Genomic DNA, 19,821 nt, shown 5'->3' on the forward strand with positions numbered 1-19,821 from the left:
AAAACCACCATCAGATGCCACCTCCATGTCAAGAGATGTCAGACGGGATGGAAAGGATGTCAGAAATAAAGCCTTTTTCTGTCAGTTAATCACAAATGTAAGTACCTGAAGTTTGTGAAACTATAACTTTGACTGGAACCGTGTTCTATGGTCTGATGCAACAAAAATTTAGCTTTTTGGCAATAAACACTCAAGGTGGGTTTGGTGTAAAAAGAAGGATGGCTCTAATGAAAAGAACCTGATCCCAACTGGAAAACATGGTGGAAGTTTTGTGATGTTTTGGGGCTGTTTTTCCTCCAAAGACCCTGGAAACCTTGTTAGAGTACATGGCATCAGGGACTCCATGAAATACCAGGACATTTTAATTCCAGCAGGACAATAATCCGAAGCATGTGTCCAAATCAACACAAAAATGGTTAGCTGGCTACATAATAAAGCTTCTGCCATGGCTATCTCAGTCTCCTGACCTGAACCCCATTGAAAACCTGTGGTGCGAGCTGAAGAGGAGAGTGTACAAGAGAGGGCCGAGGACTCTGGCTGATCTGTCAAGATTGTGTAAAGAGGAATGGTCTCACATGCCCTGTTCTGTATACTCCAACCTTAGAACATGTTATAGGAGAAGACTCAGTGCTGTTTTACTGGCAAAGGGAGGTTGTACAAAGTATTAAATGCAGGGGTGCCAGTAATAGTGGCACATGTCTCATCTCATCTCATTATCTCTAGCTGCTTTATCCTGTTCTACAGGGTCACGGGCAAGCTGGAGCCTATCCCAGCTGACTATGGGCAAAAGGCGGGGTACACCCTGGACAAGTCGCCAGGTCATCACAGGGCTGACACATAGACACAGACAACCATTCACACCTACAGTCAATTTAGAGTCACCAGTTAACCTAACCTGCATGTCTTTGAACTGTGGAGGAAACCGGAGCACCCGGAGGAAACCCACGCAGACAACATGCAAACTCCACACAGAAAGGCCCTCGCCGGCCACGGGGCACGAACCCAGACCTTCTTGCTGTGAGGCGACAGCGCTAACCACTACACCACCCAGTGGCACATGTGTTTTTGTATTTCTTGATGAGTCAAGTCAAGTCAAGTTTATTTGTATAGCACTTTTAACAATAAACATTGTCGCAAAGCAGCTTTACAGAATTTGAACGACTTAAAACATGAGCTAATTTTATCCCTAATCTATCCCCAATGAGCAAGCCTGTGGGCTTTGTGAGGGATTTGTGTTTCTCTGAATACATTTATTTCAATTAATGGTTGGATTTTTTTTCTTCATTTTTTTCAGTATCAGATGAAGCTACTTCACCAAAAGGTGGATTTTCTTCTAACTTTTTTTTTTTTTACCAATCTTTACAAAGGGGACCAATAATCATGAAGGGTGATATGCATAGTGGTCCAATAAAACTGGTGTGCTGAATCTAGCTGAATGGCTCATCACCCCAGTAATATATGATCAGCATTGGTCCTTTGGTGGAGGAAATTTCCACTGATGAACATGGTATAGGGAGCTGATAGATGGTACACAGCAACAATCAAATGCTGTATACCTACAAAGTGGCCTATATGGTAACATAAGCAATGAGTGTATATACAAATGTACCTAATTACAGATGCACCTTTTTAACTGCCAAATAAGTGGACAAGTGGATATCTGAAACACATAGCTGTTTAGACCTGCCATTCTGAATGCATCTCCAGTGACTACTTGTAGTTGGATTTCATACATAGTTTTCCTGCAAACTGTATTGCATCAGTCTTCTGCTACATATGTTTTCAGGCAGTAATGTCCTGCAAATCATATCTCATATACTTTCATGGGCTTTTTCAAAAGTTTCATGTAGTCTGCTAATGAACCTGAGAAATGAATGGGAATGAGGTGGCGAAAGAAGCTACAAATAGCAGCTTACATATTTTCTGAATAAGACAATGATGTAGTTGATTATGTGGTCTTTCGCTGCTGTCTGGGATGCATCAAAATGCTTTTGGGTTCATGCTATAAATGTTATGTGGTCATATGTGTCCCAAACCACCTTAGAATCCATCTCTGAGACCCACTGGACCTCATTCATACCTCTACTTTGAGCTGTTAATTTACAATTGGTTCACACAGGGGGACTGACTAGTGGCCTAGTGGTAGCGTGTCCACCTCTTGATCGGGAGATTGGGAGTTCTATTCATGGTTGGGTCATACCAAAGACCATCATAAAAATGGTACCTACTACCATCTGGCAAGGTATGCTGCAATACAGATGTGCGTGGGGAGTTAAACTCTCGTGGTTACCAGAGGACTAGCCCCCCACTGTAACCCTAGCTATGTAATAGGCGAGAGGCTGAGGGCTGCGGAAATGGAGATCGGTGCTGCCCAATGTGCCACATGGCGCGGGAAGGACTTTAACTTAACTTCACACAGGAGGAACATTGTCAGATGAGAGCAAGGCCTCATTTAATCTCTTATTTAGCATATGTAACCTCATCTGATCTATTTTCCATTTTTCTTGAGTGGACCAGGTTTATACAACATTTAAATGACACTATTTCAGCATTTATATTTGACACTGACCAATGGTCTCAATGCTGGTAAATGGCACAAGTCTAATATACAATATACACAAAGTTGAAATTACTATCTAGTTTTAGTAGCACACATGACATCGCTTATTATACACTCCACAAACTATGCTGAAAGTATAGCTGCAGAGTCTTTGCTTGTTACCGTACAAGGTTAGAAAGTGCACATTACGGGCTTTCACTTGCTTGGTATTCCCCTCAGCTTCTTCAGCCCTATTTGACAGGCCACTTCCTGCACCATCCTTCATTTGATGACGAAGATCACAGTTTTAAGGATGAACGTTGAGATGTCTGATTGATATTGGTAGCACTCACCACCAGAGCCCCTTTTCATGACAGAGGGCTTCCTGCTTCAATTTCCCAGGATCTCTCTCAAATTTATACGACACCTCTTTTTTTTTTAAATCTCATCATGCCAAGGAGGGCACACATTTCTATTCAAGGGAAATATCAGCATCAGTAATATCCAATTTACTGAAAGGGGAAAGAGAGCGGGTTGAGGTGGCTGTATCGTACCATGCTACATGAAGCATGGCATGATGGTGTATGAAGAAAAAAATATGGCTAGAAAATAATAAAATAGATGGAATATAAATCCAAAAGCAGTCATATTAATTTAAGGAAATCAAAGCAATTAGTAACGCTTTGATGCAAAATGCAGTGGAGGAGCACAGAAAATGTTTTATAATAAGAAGCAAAGCGAAATTGCTGAAATGGTCTCATTTCAGTTTGAGCCTCCATCATCTTTCAATATAGAAATACAGAGACTGTGGACTACTTTTTTTTCTGTTAGCAATCACTATTTATCAGGTCAAGTGATAATTATCTGAACATATACAATGGATGAACATCAGGATATCCTTTCTAAAATATGTTTTATAACTGAAAGTTCTGTTGTATCCCAAGTTTTAAACTACATACTAGTCTTATAATGGACATGCTGCAGATTTTATTCTGTTCAAACAGTTTGGCCTGAAAACTCAAGCTCTCAACCATACGTATGTAATACCACCAAAAATCAATTATACTGTAGGCCAACTGTAGCTTATATGCTCACAATTGGCAACTTACAATTAGTCTTTATTCCAGAACAAAATGCCAGTAATAAAAACACTGTGCAACAGAAATTTCCCACAACTGCAAATAAAACACTAATTATGACACCCCCAAAAGCATGCAGCCTTGATTTATATCAACCACAGTGAAGCACCACACTGCCATGACAATCTATACAACCTTGGTAAAAGCCAGTGAAAAACTGTCATGACTTCATGACTACATAAATACCGGAGTGTTAATTTTCACAGTTTGCTTGCAATTCTCACTAGGAGAAAGGCCCATAATAGCTGGCATCAGTTAAAAGCATTTTGGCAGCGTTTTATACCAAACTGCCAATGAGCGACTGTAAGCAAAAACAGCACATTTGGAGGTGTATGCCATTAGTCTTGCCCATTAGGAATTTGAATTTGAGCAAACAGCACAGTGAACAATCTAAAACCTCCTTGCAGGTGCTTATTGGCAAATGGAAATGCTACGACTTTTTCTTTTGATCTTGTCATTTATAAAAGGATTGCTGATAGACTTTTAGGATTAGAGATTTATCTCAGAACAGCAGAATGTTCTTTTACCTTCTGAATGATGGGACAGGGTTAGCAGGCTCACACACGAGGCACCAATGCCTGATCCAAAGACTGTGATGCGGTTAGAATCACCACCGAAGTAGCCAATGTTCTCGCTGATCCAGCGCAAGGCCTGGATCTGATCTAGGAGGCCATAATTACCCTTAGCGGCCTGGTCACCCGTGCTCAGGAAGCCTGGAACACAACAATGACAAAACACTTCCTTTAATGGACTGGTGTATCAGTGGCTTTATGAGACATTCTGATATATTTTGCTCCTGTGGACTGGGTAAAAATAAAAGTGATCATGATATAGTCAGTGATTTTGGTAGAATTTAGCTGGAAATAACTGTTTTGAAATTCAACATGTCAAAAGATGCAGCCTTTTGCCTTCAGCGTTCTCCAAAACTATACCCGCAAAATACATCTAAACTAAAAAATCTGAATGGCAAGACATAGAACTTTCTGAATTGAAAAGAAACATGGTTACCAGGCAAGTAGAAATGCCTCCTTGTCCTGATTGGTTGGACATTTGTGGTCGACATCATATGGTTTTTATTCTTTCTCCCATCTCCTGAGCCAGGAGAGCCACAGAGGCTGTACTTTTTGTTTCTACTGAATAGATGCATTTTGAGTCCTCTCAATGTGAGAACTTTGACAAGCATTAGAAAGATTGTCCCTGAATTAATCACTGACCCCATCTTAAGAGTCTTATTTTCTTGTCAAAGTGTAGCAGTGGAAAAACTTTCAAGTTATTGCAGAAGCAATGATGAGAATAAAAAATAGGCAAGTTATTGGCATAGTTCTGCTATTCAGAGAATTTCAATTGACATACTACAACTACAATTGCAATAAAACTGCAGAAATGGAAAACAAAATAGTCCAAGATTAAAATGCCTTCAGCTAAAATGCCTTCACCATGAGTAGTGTAAGTAGGGAATAAAACATCACATAGTATGCTGTTACTGGAAATAATCAATGACAGCATGTGTCATGTGGCCAACACAAACCATAGTTGCTGTTACCATTCCGAAGCTAATAATTTAGAACGTCCTGAAGTGTTTGATTTCTTTTATATCACAGCATAAGAGAAAAGCAGTGACACTGGAGATTCCTTCCAAAAATATGAAATAAATCCACTCATAGAAAGGCTCTGTGTTCTAATGATAATGCAATTTTTTAAATCCGTTTATGCTGGACCATACAAGTCTCTGTACAAGTTGTTAGAATAAAAATGATAAATGTATTTGAACATGTGCATTAATCTAAATAAACCTTGGATCTAGAACTACTGTCCTGGCTGCTGTTATGCAAATTAAAAAGAAAACACTTTCTGACCAAACAGAATTGAGCTTTTGCAAATGCTGTTGTGTCAGAAAAAAAACTGACAGTAATAAAATCTGCCTGTGTTTACAGTCACAGTATTATAGTAAGTGGTATGAAAGACATGTTTCTGTACTGTGTAGTTGAGGAAAACATGAATCAGTCAATCTGAAAACCAGCTGTGTACAATTTAATCACAAGAGCTGATGATTTATGATTATGAAATAACAAGGTTTGCACCGCAAGTGTTCTACAATGTTTAGTACATTATAGGAAACTGATTTAAATACAAACTTGTTAATCATGTTTCAATCAAAAATATTGACATGCAATAATAGGACTTTCATACATCTTTAATGAAACACTCTAACATAATAAAGCAGTCTTCTACTGGGCATTTTTATCTAAACGATCATTTCAGGCTCAAGAAAGAAAGAAAGCTCATGCCATCTTGATTTTCACCCACTGGGTTCCAAGCTGAATACAGTCATCAGGTTCAATAAAACACCAAGAATCAAATTCCTGTGATGATGTACTGGGTCTATGGGGCCAAAGTAGACTCTCAACATGGATGGATATCAAGTGACATGTTTATTGCACACTTGATTTACATATCATATCCCTGGAGAATCCTTATTAACACAGCTGATAAGAAATACATAATACATAGAGGTGAACTATTTTATCAGAATTGATTTCTTTCACAACTTTGGCAGAAAATTCTAGTTTTTGACAATAAAGCACCTTGTGTGTGAGTCTTCAAATTGCAGAGCTGGTGTGCGTGTGTTGTGTGTGTGCACGCACACGTTTTTATATACTACTGGGGACGAGATGTCCCCACAAGGATAGCAAACTCTGACAATTTTGACCTTGTGGGGACATTTGGATGGTCCCCATAGGGAAATTGCTGCTCTCTCTGTGCGTGTGTGTGTGTGTTTTAAACAACAACAAAAAAAAAGAGCCAGAAAGTTTCTTTTTCATTACTGAGGTTAAGGTTAGGTTGAGGTGCAGGCACAACATTAATTAATTGCAATAATAATTGTCAATGGAAGGTCCTCACAGGGATAGTGAAACAAATGTATATATGTGTGTGTGTGGGTGTCTCCATAGGTCACAGATGAAACTGAACAGGTACAAAGGTACACAAAACACACAGGAAATTTGCTAGAAGGGAAGAACAGGAAGCTGGTCCTCATTTTATCAGGAGTAAATCAATTAAATAGCATTAAATTGATTAGCATATCAAATAGCGCTTGCTTCTTTGCCAAAACCATTCTCCCAGGACAAAGGGAACATGCTAACATAAAAAAGTAGCTTTAAACAAACTTCCCTGTATTCCCCGTGGGTATTGTCAGATATCTTGTTTGTAGCATCTTTCATGCTACTTTTCTGCCTCACTTAAAATAAATTCACTTCAAAAATTGTGTAAAAAAACAAAACAAAAAAACATCATTCCTGTTCTCTGATATCACTTCGGCAGAGCTTGAGTCTTTTACTTTGGCTCCTGTTCTTCGCCGAGTATCTCTTGGGAGCTTGTTAGACACACTACGAGTCTGAGATCAGCCAAATAAGGTCATATGAAGACGAGTGGGAACTAGGATGAAATAAATTCGCCACTGATCAATAATTGTGGTTGTTAAAAGGTACAAAAACAGTCGCACATTCTGCTGTGATCATGCACGGGGGGCTGAGTTAAACACAGGGCCCTGCTGCTGAGAGAAACAGGGCAGAAAGCAAATGGATCAACAGATGGTCTACTTTAGAGCTCCCAAAGGATCATAGAGTAGTGAGGATGTATGCTGGACAAGCCAGCAAAGGAGTTTTCTCCAGAAGCCACGAAATATTCAGACAGCTGTACCCAATAGTTGTAGCTGAAACCTGGATTTGGAAGTTATATAGGATCAGGACAGAATGGTGGTGCAGTGGTTAACACTGTCATGGGCTTCCTCTGGGTCCTCTGGCTTCCTCCCACAGTCCAAAGATATGTTGATTAGGGCAACTGGCTACTCTAAATTGCCCATAGGTGTGAATGTGAGTGTGAATGATTGTTTATCTCTGTGTTATCCCTGCAATTGAGGTTTTTCACCACCCACGTGACCAAGTCATATGAGGCTGCCATTTTGGACGTCATGGCTCGAATCAGTTTGAATGCGAGGAAGGCGACAAACAAAAAACATAAAAGAAAAAGGAGTGAGATGCAGAAAACACCTTCACTATCCAGCGACGTAGGGCATTTACAGGGCGAGCAGAGGGAGAGGTATTTGCAAAAATTGAGGTTAGCAGGCTTAAGACGCTCTGCGCACACCTCCCAAAAATAGTGACCACCGCAGAAGCCTCGCAGACAGCGCCGCAGACAAGAGGGCTCTGATTGGTCCACTGTACACACACTTCCGCTTCCCTACTCTCCCGGTTTGGTTTGTTTTCACGACCAGCATTTTTAAAAACACGAGCGAAGATGGAGCAGCATGAAGAGCGGTTGATTGAGGAAGTACATACATCTATACGACTCCAGTTCTAGTCATTATAAAAAAAAAAGTTCTAGTCATTATAAGTAACCGGAGGATAAACACTCCACTAACCACACCCACCAACTACTCCTAGCGACTTCGCGCCCCCTTGCGTTGTGCCGGTGAATAACATCGTGCACGCCTATTATCCCCGCTCAACAATAAATTACAACTGTCTGCGAAAAGCTATCTGCGAAAGCCTTGTCGCACGAGCATGCAGAGGCCTTTAGAGAACGACGTTTACCTGCTTCCACCAGGATTGTTCACTGACGTATGGAAGTACACGAAGCCCTCGTCTTTACCTGACTTCGGCCCACATGATCTGTATACCTATGTCGTTAAAAACCCATCGCCATACACAGGTATTGATCTGAAAGCGTATAAGAGTTTGGATGCCTACAAATATTTTGTGTCAGGTTGGGTAACATGCCTACATCAGCCGGTCGTCCCTGGAGCTGGTGGTCGCCATCTTATTACAGCTAAGGTTTGTTCACATTTTCATTTACTTTCGGTCCTCAGGATAAACAAAATGTTATTAAATGTCATTGAAATAACTTCTTAGTCTGTTGAGACATGGTCCGTTATAAATTTGCTGTTACCAGGCAATGACCAAGAACTGTATTATTAGGGTCGGTGTCTGTGTTGTAGCAGTGTACTACCGTAGCAGCTAGCTATTAGCACTAGCTAATGTCAACAACATCGTAGCTAATATGTTACTGTAGCAATGTTTACGTTCAGTCATTTGGATGACTGTTAAAACCTTTCAGTCTCAAGTTTTTCCTTTACTGTATTTACTAGTTTACTGAGCTAGCGCGCTCGGGCAAGCTGGGAGCTAGCGCGCTCCGGCGCCGGAGCGCGCTAGCTCCCAGCCTGCCCGAGCGCGCTAGCTCCCAGCCTGCCCGAGCGCGCTAGCTCCCAGCTTGCCCGAGCACGCTAGCTCAGTAAACTAGTAAATACAGTAAAGGAAAAACTTGAGACTGAAAGGTTTTAACAGTCATCCAAATGACTGAACGTAAACATTGCTACAGTAACATACTAGCTACTATGATGTTGACATTAGCTAGCTTGACCTTCAAAATGGCGGACACCGGGGCGTCACGTGACCCTGTGACGTCAGATGAAAAACCTCAATAGGTTGGCGATCTGCCCAAGGTGTATCTCGCTTCTTCAGCTTCCCCTGCGATCCTGATGGATAAGCGGCAAAGAAAATGGATGGATGGATGCATGGATGAATATAGGATCACGGTATTTGTGTGTCTGATCCATGATCCATGTCACCTGAAGACTAAAAAGCATTCAGGGCTTTTAATACGTCTCCTATGTTTTATAAGAATAAGTAAACATGTTGCAGATCACTTGGCTATTGAGTGAAGAGTCAGCAAGGACACTTATTCCCTTATTTGTAGTTCCATAAGTTTCATTAAGCCAAATAAAAAATTATGGAGGAATGCAGCTGTAAATGATTGCCAATTTTAATAACATTGCTGAGCATTTCATATTTACTTGTGATTTTCCAAAAGCACACTTTGTTCTTCTTCCTGAGTGGATATGACTTATTATTTGCAGTAAATAGATTGAGAAAAGAATACTTTTTAAAGACAATGCATAAAAATGACACACAGGCACACCTACTCACATTTATTTTTAGTATCTCAGTGTCTTTATTGGATCTCCGTGACAAATTTATTACTGAATCTGAATTTTACTGTGGCTTCATGCCAACCTCAGTAAAGAAGAAAATACTCATATTTAACTCTTTTAGTTTTCATATGAAATAAAAAATATATTCTCATGTCATCTAAAATGTTTTCAAAGCACATTTAAAGCTATCTATCTGACTGGCTGTCTGTCGCTTGCACAACTGATTAAAAATTCTGTCTGAAACAGTTTCTCAAGACTTTTCCAATTTACTGTATACAGCTATCTACACATCTTCCATCCATTTCAGAAGTTCCATATGACAAGAATAAAAAGTCCAATACATGCAAACTAGTGGAGTGCCTGAGAAGAGGATCACTCACTTCTTCTTACCTTCTTGCATCTACACAAAGGCTTCTGCTCAATTCTTCCTCAAAATTTTTTTTGCCAGAAAGTTGTTAGTGTATCATCAGAAACAAGTAAAAGGCAGCCTCCTGTCTTCATTGACACAGACATGCCGCTGTACTAAATAAATCTAAAATTTGCTGCAGACACCCCCCCCCCCCACACACACACACACACACACACACACACACACACACACCTGTATTCAGTATTTGAGCTTGTCAGTGTTCCAAATGCTGTTCATTCATGTCACCTGGACAGCTTACCAGAGTGCGTCTTTCCCTGCCTACTTTACATACATGAATATTGACACACATTTGCATATTTTGTGGTTTGCCAAGCATTTAGAACACCATTTGCTTACAAATGCGATGACTATGTGTGTACTTATTATGCAGTTAGGATTTGAAAAAAAGATGTATATGGACTAGAGATGAAACACAATGCACAAATGTCTGTATCTGTTTAGTACTTGCAACTTCAATATATGTACTGTACCTGTATTCAAATTTAAACCCAAAGTGGGTGTGGAGCAAACTGGAAGTTTTATTTTTAAATGTATGAACTCTACCTTATGCCCTGTAAATGCTAGAAAACACTGAAACAAACCAGATGGAAATGCCAGCCTTGTCAGCATGGTCTGTGAATTCTAGTTCTAACAGTTGCTCAACGTCAAATTTGTACCTCCTAGCTCCATATTCAAATTAATTTATTTCTATTTTAGTTCTATTTCTTAAAACATAAACAAACTAAAAGCCTAATTTAAACCATTGAGACCCTGACCAGGCAGTTACTAAGGATGAATTAATGAATGCTGTACATGTTCATATCTGACCACTCAGTTGTGCGTGCATGAGAGGAAAAACAAAACAAAACCATCCTGCTCACATGACATTTTTATTATGTCAATCAAATTCTCTCTCATTTGATTGACATAACCATTTTTACTCTGTGTAAAAATTTATCCAAGGTGTAATCATTTAGAATACATTATCTAATATGGCATGGGATTTCTGTATAAGAAGAAGCCTTTATTTGTCACATGCACACTCAAGCACACAGTGAAATTCATCCTCTGCATTTAACTCATCTGAAGCAGTGAACACACGCGCACACACCCAGAGCAGTGGGCAGCCATACTACAGTGCCCGGGGAGCAGTTGGGGGTTAGGTACCTTGCTCAAGGGTACTTCAGCCCAAGGCCACCCCATGTTAACCTAACTGCATGTCTTTGAACCATGGGGGAAATGGAAGCACCTGGAGGAAACCCACGTAGACACAGGGAGAACATGCAAACTCCACATAGAAAGGCCCCATCGGCCACTGGGCTCAAACCCAGAACCTTCTTGCTGTGAGGCAACAGTGCTAACCACTACACCACCGTGCCGCGCTGAAGGCTCTGAAGGCCCTGGAGTATGGTTAGGTGATCTCGTCTTGTCTCGTCTTCTTCCGCTTTATCCGGGACTGGGTCGCGGAGGCAGCAGTCTAAGCATGGAAGCCCAAACTTCCCTTTCCCTAGACACCTCGGCCAGCTCCTCGGGAAGAACACTGAGGTGTTCCCAGGCCAGCCGAGAGACATAGTCCCTCCAGCGTGTCCTAGGTCTTCCCCGGGGCCTCCTCCCGGGGGGACATGCCTGGAACACCTCCCCAGGGAGGCGTCCAGGAGGCATCCGAAAAAGATGCCCGAGCCACCTCAGCTGATTCCTCTTGATGTGGAGGAGCAGCGGCTCTACTCCGAGCTCCTCCCGAGTGACTGTGCTTCTCACCCTATCTCTGAGGGAGCGCCCAGCCACCCTGCGAAGGAAACTCATTTCGGCCGCCTGTATCCGTGATCTTGTTCTTTCGGTCATTACCCAAAGCTCATTACCATAGGTGAGAGTCGGAACGTAGATCGACCGATAAATTGAGAGCTTCGCCTTTTGGCTCAGCTCCTTCTTCACCACGACGGACCGGTAAAGCGACCGCATCACTGTGGAGGCTGCACCGATCTGCCTGTCAATCTCATGCTCCATCCTTCCCTCACTCGTGAACAAGATCCTGAGATACTTAAACTCCTCCACTTGAGGCAGGACTTGTCCACCAACCTGGAGAGGGCAAGCCACCCTTTTCCAGTCGAGAACCATGGCCTCGGACTTGGAGGTGCTGATTCTCATCCCAGCCGCTTCACACTCGACTGTAAACCGCCCCAGTACATGCTGAAGGTCCTGGTTTGAAGAAGCCAACAGGACAACATCATCCGCAAAAAGCAGAGATGAAATCCTGTGGTTCCCAAACAGGATTCCTTCCGGCCCCTGGCTGTGCCTAGAAATTCTGTCCATAAAAATTATGAACAGAACCGGTGACAAAGGGCAGCCCTGCCGGAGTCCAACATGCACTGGGAACAGGTCTGACTTACTGCCGGCAATGTGAACCAGACTCCTGCTCCGTTCGTACAGGGACCGGACAGCCCTTAGCAAAGAGCCCCGAACCCCATACTCCCGAAGCACCCCCCACAGAATACTACGGGGGACACGGTCGAATGCCTTCTCCAGATCCACAAAGCACATGTGGACTGGTTGGGCAAACTCCCATGAGCCCTCGAGCACCCTATGAAGGGTATAGAGCTGGTCCAGTGTTCCGCGACCAGGACGAAAACCGCATTGTTCCTCCTGGATCCGAGGTTCGACTATTGGTCGAATTCTCCTCTCCAGTACCCTGGAGTAAACCTTCCCTGGGAGGCTGAGAAGTCTGATTCCCCTATAATTGGAGCACACTCTCCGGTCCCCTTTCTTAAAAAGAAGGACCACCACCCCAGTCTGACACTCCAGAGGCACTGTCCCCGACCGCCACGCGATGTTGCAGAGGCATGTCAACCAAGACAGCCCCACAACATCCAGAGACTTGAGATACTCAGGGCGGATCTCATCCGGTGCCTTGCCACCGAGGAGCTTGCAAACTACCTCAGTGACTTTGGCTTGGGTAATGGACGAGTCCACCTCTGAGTCATCAGCCTCAGTCTCCTCAATGGAAGACATGACAGTGGGATTGAGGAGATCCTCAAAGTATTCCTTCCACCGCCTGACAATGTCCCCAGTCAAGGTCAACAGCTCCCCACCCGCACTTAAACAGTGTTGGCAGAGTACTGCTTCCCCCTCCTGAGGCGCTGGATGATTTGCCAGAATTTCTTCGAGGCCGACCGATAGTCCTTCTCCATGGCCTCCCCGAACTCCTCCCAGTTCTGAGTTTTTGCCTCCGCAACTGCCTGAGCTGCAGCACGCCTGGCCTGCCGATACCTGTCAGCTGCCTCAGGAGTCCCGGAGGTCAACATGGCCCGATAGGACTCCTTCTTCAGCTTGACGGCATCCCTTACTTCTGGTGTCCACCACCGGGTTTGGGGATTGCCGCCACGACAGGCACCGGAGACCTTGCGGCCACAGCTCCAAACAGCTGCGTCCACAATGGAGGTAGAGAACATGGTCCACTCAGACTCAATGTCCCCCGCCTCCCTCGGAAGCTGGGAAAAGCTCTCCCGGAGGTGGGAGTTAAAGACCTCCCCAACAGAGTGTTCGGCCAGATATTCCCAGCAGACCCTCACCATATGTTTGGGCCTGCCAGGTCTGTCCAGCTTCCTCCTCTGCCAGCAGATCCAACTCACCACCAGGTGGTGATCAGTTGACAGCTCAGCCCCTCTCTTCACCCAAGTGTCCAAGACATAGGGCTGGAGATCAGATGAAATGACAACAAAGTCTATCATCGACCTCCGACCTAAGGTGTCCTGGTGCCACGTGCACTTATGGACACCCCTATGCTCGAACATGGTGTTCATTATGGACAAACCGTGACTAGCACAGAAGTCCAATAACAAAACACCACTCGGGTTTTGATCGGGGAGGCCGTTCCTCCCAACCACGCCCCTCCATGTGTCACTGTCGTTGCCCACGTGAGCATTGAAGTCCCCCAGTAGCACAATGGAGTCCCCAGTCTGAGCACCCCTCAGTACCTCTCCCAGGGACTCCAAGAAGGCTGGATACTCTATACTGCTATTCGGCCCATAGGCACAAACAACAGCAAGAGCCCTCTCCCCAGTCCGAAGGTGCAGAGAGGCAACCCTCTCATTCACTGGGGTAAACTCCAACACATGGCAGATGAGCTGGGGAGCTATAAGCAAGCCCACACCAGCCCACTGCCGCTCACCATGGGCGACTCCAGAGAAGTGGAGAGTCCAGCCCCTCTCGAGGAGCTGGGTTCCAGAGCCCAAGCTGTGCATGGAGGTGAGCCCGACTATCTCTCTAGCCGGTACCTCTCAACCTCCCGCACAAGCTCAGGCTCTTTCCCCCCCAGCGAAGTGACATTCCATGTCCCAACAGCTAGCCGCTGTGTCTGGGGATCAGGTCGTCGAGGCCCCTGCCTTCGACTGCCACCCAATCCACACTGCACCAGTCCCCTACTGCTACCTCTGTGGGTGGTGAACCCACAGGAGGTCAGGCTCATGTCACCTCTTCAGGCTGAGCCCGGCCGGGCCCCATGGGCAAAGGCCCGACCACCAAGCACTCACATACAAGCCCCAACCCCAGGCCTGGCTCCAGGGTGGGGCCCCGGCTGCGCCATACCGGGCGACGTCACAGTCCTCATGTGCCAATGGCACACAATGGCCACCTGGTTAGGTGATATCCAATCAAATCAATTCTTTATATTCTCTTTAAAATCCTTTGCTATGTGCCAGCAGCTGATGATTTGACATTTGCCCTATAAAGCTCAGTGATTTTTTTAGCAATATAATTAACTGAGGGGCGGCACGGTGGTGTAGTGGTTAGCACTGTCGCCTCACAGCAAGAAAGTCCGGGTTCAAGCCCTGTGGCCGGCGAGGGCCTTTCTGTGCAGAGTTTGCATGTTCTCTCCGTGTCCATGTGGTTTTCCTCTGGGTGCTCCGGTTTCCCCCACAGTCCAAAGACATGCAGGTTAGGTTAACTGGTGGCTCTAAATTGACCGTAGGTGTGAATGTGAGTGTGAATGGTTGTCTGTGTCTATGTGTCAGCCCTGTGATGACCTGGTGACTTGTCCAGGGTGTACCCCGCCTTTCGCCCGTAGTCAGCTGGGATAGGCTCCAGCTTGCCTGCGACCCTGTAGAACAGGATAAAGCGGCTAGAGATAATGAGATGAGATGACATAATTAACTGACTGGCTGATGTAACTAACAATGGCACATACATGAATATATAACCCAAAGTCTGTACATCCTTCTATTTAAATATCATCAATTATAATACATAAAGTGGAATTGATTGTCACTAGAGAGCTTCTCTATATTTCATGGTTTAGCTCTGTCTCAGACTCTGCATATGGTTGTGTAATAAAGCCATAAAGTGGGACCCTATTATCACTGGCCTCACTCAGGAAGTTGAATTGTGGCTCAAACAAGTGGGGAGGAGAAGAGGAAGTTGTGGATGATGATGATGATGATGATGCAGTGAAGGAACAGGACTGGGCTATTGCCTGTCCTTCTCTCTGTCTTTCAATCTCCCAATTGCCCTCACTGTGGGTGCCAGATAACAAAGCTGTCTGTGTGTCCCAACTATCTTCCACCCCTCTCAATGCACCAGGAAAAAAAGGCCACACAATTAAAGCCTTGAGAGCCTTGCAGAAATCCTCCCTCCCTCGCAGCTCAATGAAGGAGCGCCAGGACCCCTACCCTTACCCCGGGTGTCTGAATGGAAGATTCTGGGGTGTGGATGGAGAAAGAGAAAGCTTGAAGGCCATCCTCCAAACATCAGCATAAAGAAGCAGTGTGTCAGTTTCCCTCATGAACACTATCACCCCTGCGGTCCATCTCTCCCTAAGGGATCTATTCACTGTTCCCATACACTATCCCCCCCAAAAAAAAAAAAAAAAAAACCCAACCCTCCCTCTCCCTGTCAGAAAGATTGCAGCATTTCGAAAAATATGAGGCCTGAAAAGAAAAGGGGGTGGGCAGGGGAGGAGATTGTGCCAGTGAAAAGATTCAACAACCATTTATATCACGAAGCAGCTTCTCTGTCACTCTCTTTTTCTTGGGGCACACAATAATGTGACTACGGAGTTCAAAGAAAGATAGTGCTGTATTTTTCTTTTTTTGCTTTGAATACTGAGGCCTATTCACTACATGCTTTTTCTGTTTCCGGTGGTAGAACAAAAAGGAGGCCATAGATTTGGAAAACGACATAGCTATGTTGTGAGGCACTAGGAATGACAAGCACACTGTGATTTTCTGAGCAGCAAGTCTGTTTATTGTCAGATGGTTGGAATGATCTACATATATGGCAGTTTGATCATGTTTGTTTCAAGTTTTTGGAAATTCCAAATGTCACTGGATGAATGCAGCTTCATATCCATCTGCCTCCAAGGTTCTGGCTTGAAGTTATGCTTTTAAAATGACATATTCCACAAAGTAAGCTGTGAATTCATGGTAAAGCCTACATATGGTAACTGACACGAGATAACATATAGGAGTTTATGTGCAGTGTAATCTCATGCCAGGAGGCAGATCTTAATTGGTTTTAAATGAGATCCAATAAGAGTGTCTTTGAAGACCAGTATGCTTTAAGCTCAATGAAGCTGAGCTGCATGCCTTCCATTCAGGAAGCTGGCCCATGCTCAAAATTTGAATTGCTTTCTCCACTCAGGCTGCAAAATGAATTGCAAATGAGGCTGACCCAAAACTACAAATGTACACCACCACAACATAGTTTAAATATCTACTTCAACCTTCTTAGCAGCATAGACACAGGCTAGTCTGCAAACAGTCATCGGCACAGCCGGCTTATCATCAATAGAAGATGATAAACTAAACAGCCCTGGAAATTTGCAGGTGATAAAAACAGAGTTCCTCCTAGAAAAGCGTGTAGTGAGTAGTGGAGTAATATCAGGGTGAACAGGGAGGGGGCAGCTGATGGACTTTCCTGCCTTTGATGGTAGCTCTTAATCAGATTACATGATTGGATCTCTTTGGACAGTCCAACCTCACTCACCTCCACAAACCACTGGAGCCAGCTACAAAAGAGCAATTTGCATGGTACACTCTCCTTCCTAATGGAATACATTCTAATCGATCACACAATGCTAAGTGGTTTGGTGGATGGGTGGGGGTGCATGAGGAGACTTGGGACTAGCTCTCAAAGACAGTGAAATGCATTTGCTCCACAACAAATTGAATGAAGGCCAGCAATATTCATGTTTCTTCCACACCACTCAAGTGAAGTGGATATTGTGCACATCAGGGTTGTGTCTAATCAAAGCAAATCGTGAGAAGGAAACACTCTCGCAAGACAATAATTTAGAGTGTTTTCAACGTGCATCTGACCTCAGGTGGCAGCCACAATCTTTCTTCCTGATAATGAGGAGATTCCAAGGCATCCTAATCTTTTGAAAACTTCAGATGTAGTACAAGGGCAAATTAGAATCCAATCTTATTCAGATAACCTGCTAGCTATTCTCATTTTTATCTTCACATTTTACATGGCAGATTATTAATGATTTGCATCAGTTCAGGCAAAAGGCCAATGGGATTCCTTTGTCTTAACTATTTCCTGTGTATGGCTGTCTGTGTTTTTGAGAATTTGAATTTCCTGAATCACAAACTGGCCTAACTCCTGTATCACTGACAAGATGATAAAAGGTCACTAGTTAGCTGTATTTCACCTAAGAAGCGTAGAAGAGAACTATGCCTCAGCTGTCCTGCTCTGAAGTAGATTAGAGGGGAAGTTGCTGCCTCCCAGCATGCTGCTGTGTGTTTGAATGCTCAAGCAATGGGGAAGTATGGATATTAATCACAGGGACGAGTGCATGCTTAGGAGATGGATGGGGTGTGAGTGCAGTGATGTCACCCTGACGAATTGCTTGGCAATGTTGGCGGAGACTTGCACATCGCCTCTCATTTCAATTTGTTCCTCAGTGCTACTCGCAGCTCTCACCTCTAGCACAATGTAAAAACATGTCTGTGGACACATGCACTCTCACTCTCTCTCTCTCTCACACACACACACACACACACACACACACACAAACACCCTCTCAAACAACAGGTTGAGGAACAAACACACCTATATCAAACCAAACCAACAGTAGTGCTTTCTGACAGGGGAGCAGTGATCCATGAGCATTGCTCTTTGAATTAATCACTTGCTATTACTGGCACAGCAGTTTGCAGGCTTCCCTCGACCACTGCAACTCATTACACTGAATATCAGCTCTCACCCAAGGACTGTCACTCACCACCCACATGATTAACTCTGGTTTCAAGTACATTCTTGTCATTAGAGTACATTTTCTTGTCATTTGTCTGAAAGGCACGTGAGCAAATTCCACATGCTTTATGTAAAGAACTGGGTATTGAAGGAAAGCAGCAGCACTGAAAGCCATTGACATTTTAGCAGATTGACCCCACTTTATACTGGATCTGTGTGCTATATATTCTTGCTCAACATAAGAGCCTTAACCTGCCCCACCAAGCTCAAGATTCTTTAAGACCCTGTGCAGTACTTGTTTTTTGCTTAACATATAGAACTGGTCTAACTTTTAATCTGACTAAATATGGCAGATGAATTTACAGATGTCTTAAAGGACGAGGAGTGTGGCATGACAATATTATTATTCTAACAGATGCAGATCCTTGATTACTGTGTCATGCAAATAACCTCAACATATGCTTTAATGTCTAAAGCATTCAAATGATTTTCATTCTTGTTCATTCTTTTTTATTCAATATTATTTTAAAGTAAGAGTTTTAAATAATTACTCTTTCCTCTAGTTTATGAAAACCATTTTTTGGGTCTATAAAGCTAACATAAAAGGTTTCTTGACCCTTTTCACTGGTTTCCAGTAAATAATAATATGCACAACCCCAAATTCCAAAAAAGTTGGGAAACTGTGTAAAACATAAATAAAAACAGAATGTGAAGGTTTGCAAATCATGGAAACCCTGTATTTCATTGAAAATAGTACAAAGATGACATATCAAATATTGAAACTGACAAAATTTTATTGTGTTTTGAAAAATATATGCTCATTTTGAATTTGATGTCAGCAACACATTTCAGAAAACTTGGGACAGGGACAATAAAAGACTGAAAAAGTTATGTAATGCTAAAAAAAAAAACTAATTTGGTTAATTGGCAACAGGTCAGTAACATGACTGGATATAAAAAGAGCATCCCAGAGAAGTGGAGTCTCTCAGAAGTAAAGATGGGGAGGGGTTCACAGCTCTGTGAAAGACAGTGCAACAATTTAAGGATAACGTTCCTCAGTGTAAAACTGCAAAGAATTTGGGGATCACATCATCTATGGTACATAATATTAAAAGATTCAGAGAATCTGGAGAAATCTCTGTATACAAGAGATGAGGCTGAAAACTGACACTGGATGCCTGTTATCTTCAGGCCCTCAGGCAACACTGCATTAAAAGCAGACACGTGTCTGTAGTGGAAATCACTGTATGGGCTCTGGAATGCTTCAGAAAACCATGTGAAAACAGTTCATTACTGGATCCATAAATGCAAGTTAAAACCATATATAAACAATATCCAGAAACACTGCCACCTTCTCTGAGCCCAAGTTCTTTGACAATGGACTGAGGCGAAGTGGAAAATTGTCCTGAGGTCTGACAAATCAAAAATAGATTTTTTTTTTTTTAGAAATCATGGATGTTGTGTTGTCTTTGTACTATTTTCAATGAAATATAGGGTTTCCATTATTTGCAAATTATCACATTGTTTTTATTTAGTTTACACACCGTCCCAACAT

General features: G+C 43.2%; 1 protein-coding gene across 2 annotated transcripts in view; it reads right to left on the reverse strand.

The window, feature by feature from the left end:
* nlgn3a (neuroligin 3a) overlaps window positions 1-19,821 on the reverse strand; it is a 424,008-nt gene that overhangs the window by 111,128 nt on the left and 293,059 nt on the right. For both annotated transcript variants that reach the window (XM_060927489.1, XM_060927490.1), the window contains one exon: window positions 4,206-4,391. In XM_060927489.1, coding sequence (XP_060783472.1) covers window positions 4,206-4,391 — 186 coding nt within the window. The remainder of the gene's footprint in view (window positions 1-4,205; window positions 4,392-19,821) is intronic.

Source organism: Neoarius graeffei, chromosome 8, assembly GCF_027579695.1.
Source record: "Neoarius graeffei isolate fNeoGra1 chromosome 8, fNeoGra1.pri, whole genome shotgun sequence".
Classification (NCBI taxonomy): domain Eukaryota; kingdom Metazoa; phylum Chordata; class Actinopteri; order Siluriformes; family Ariidae; genus Neoarius; species Neoarius graeffei.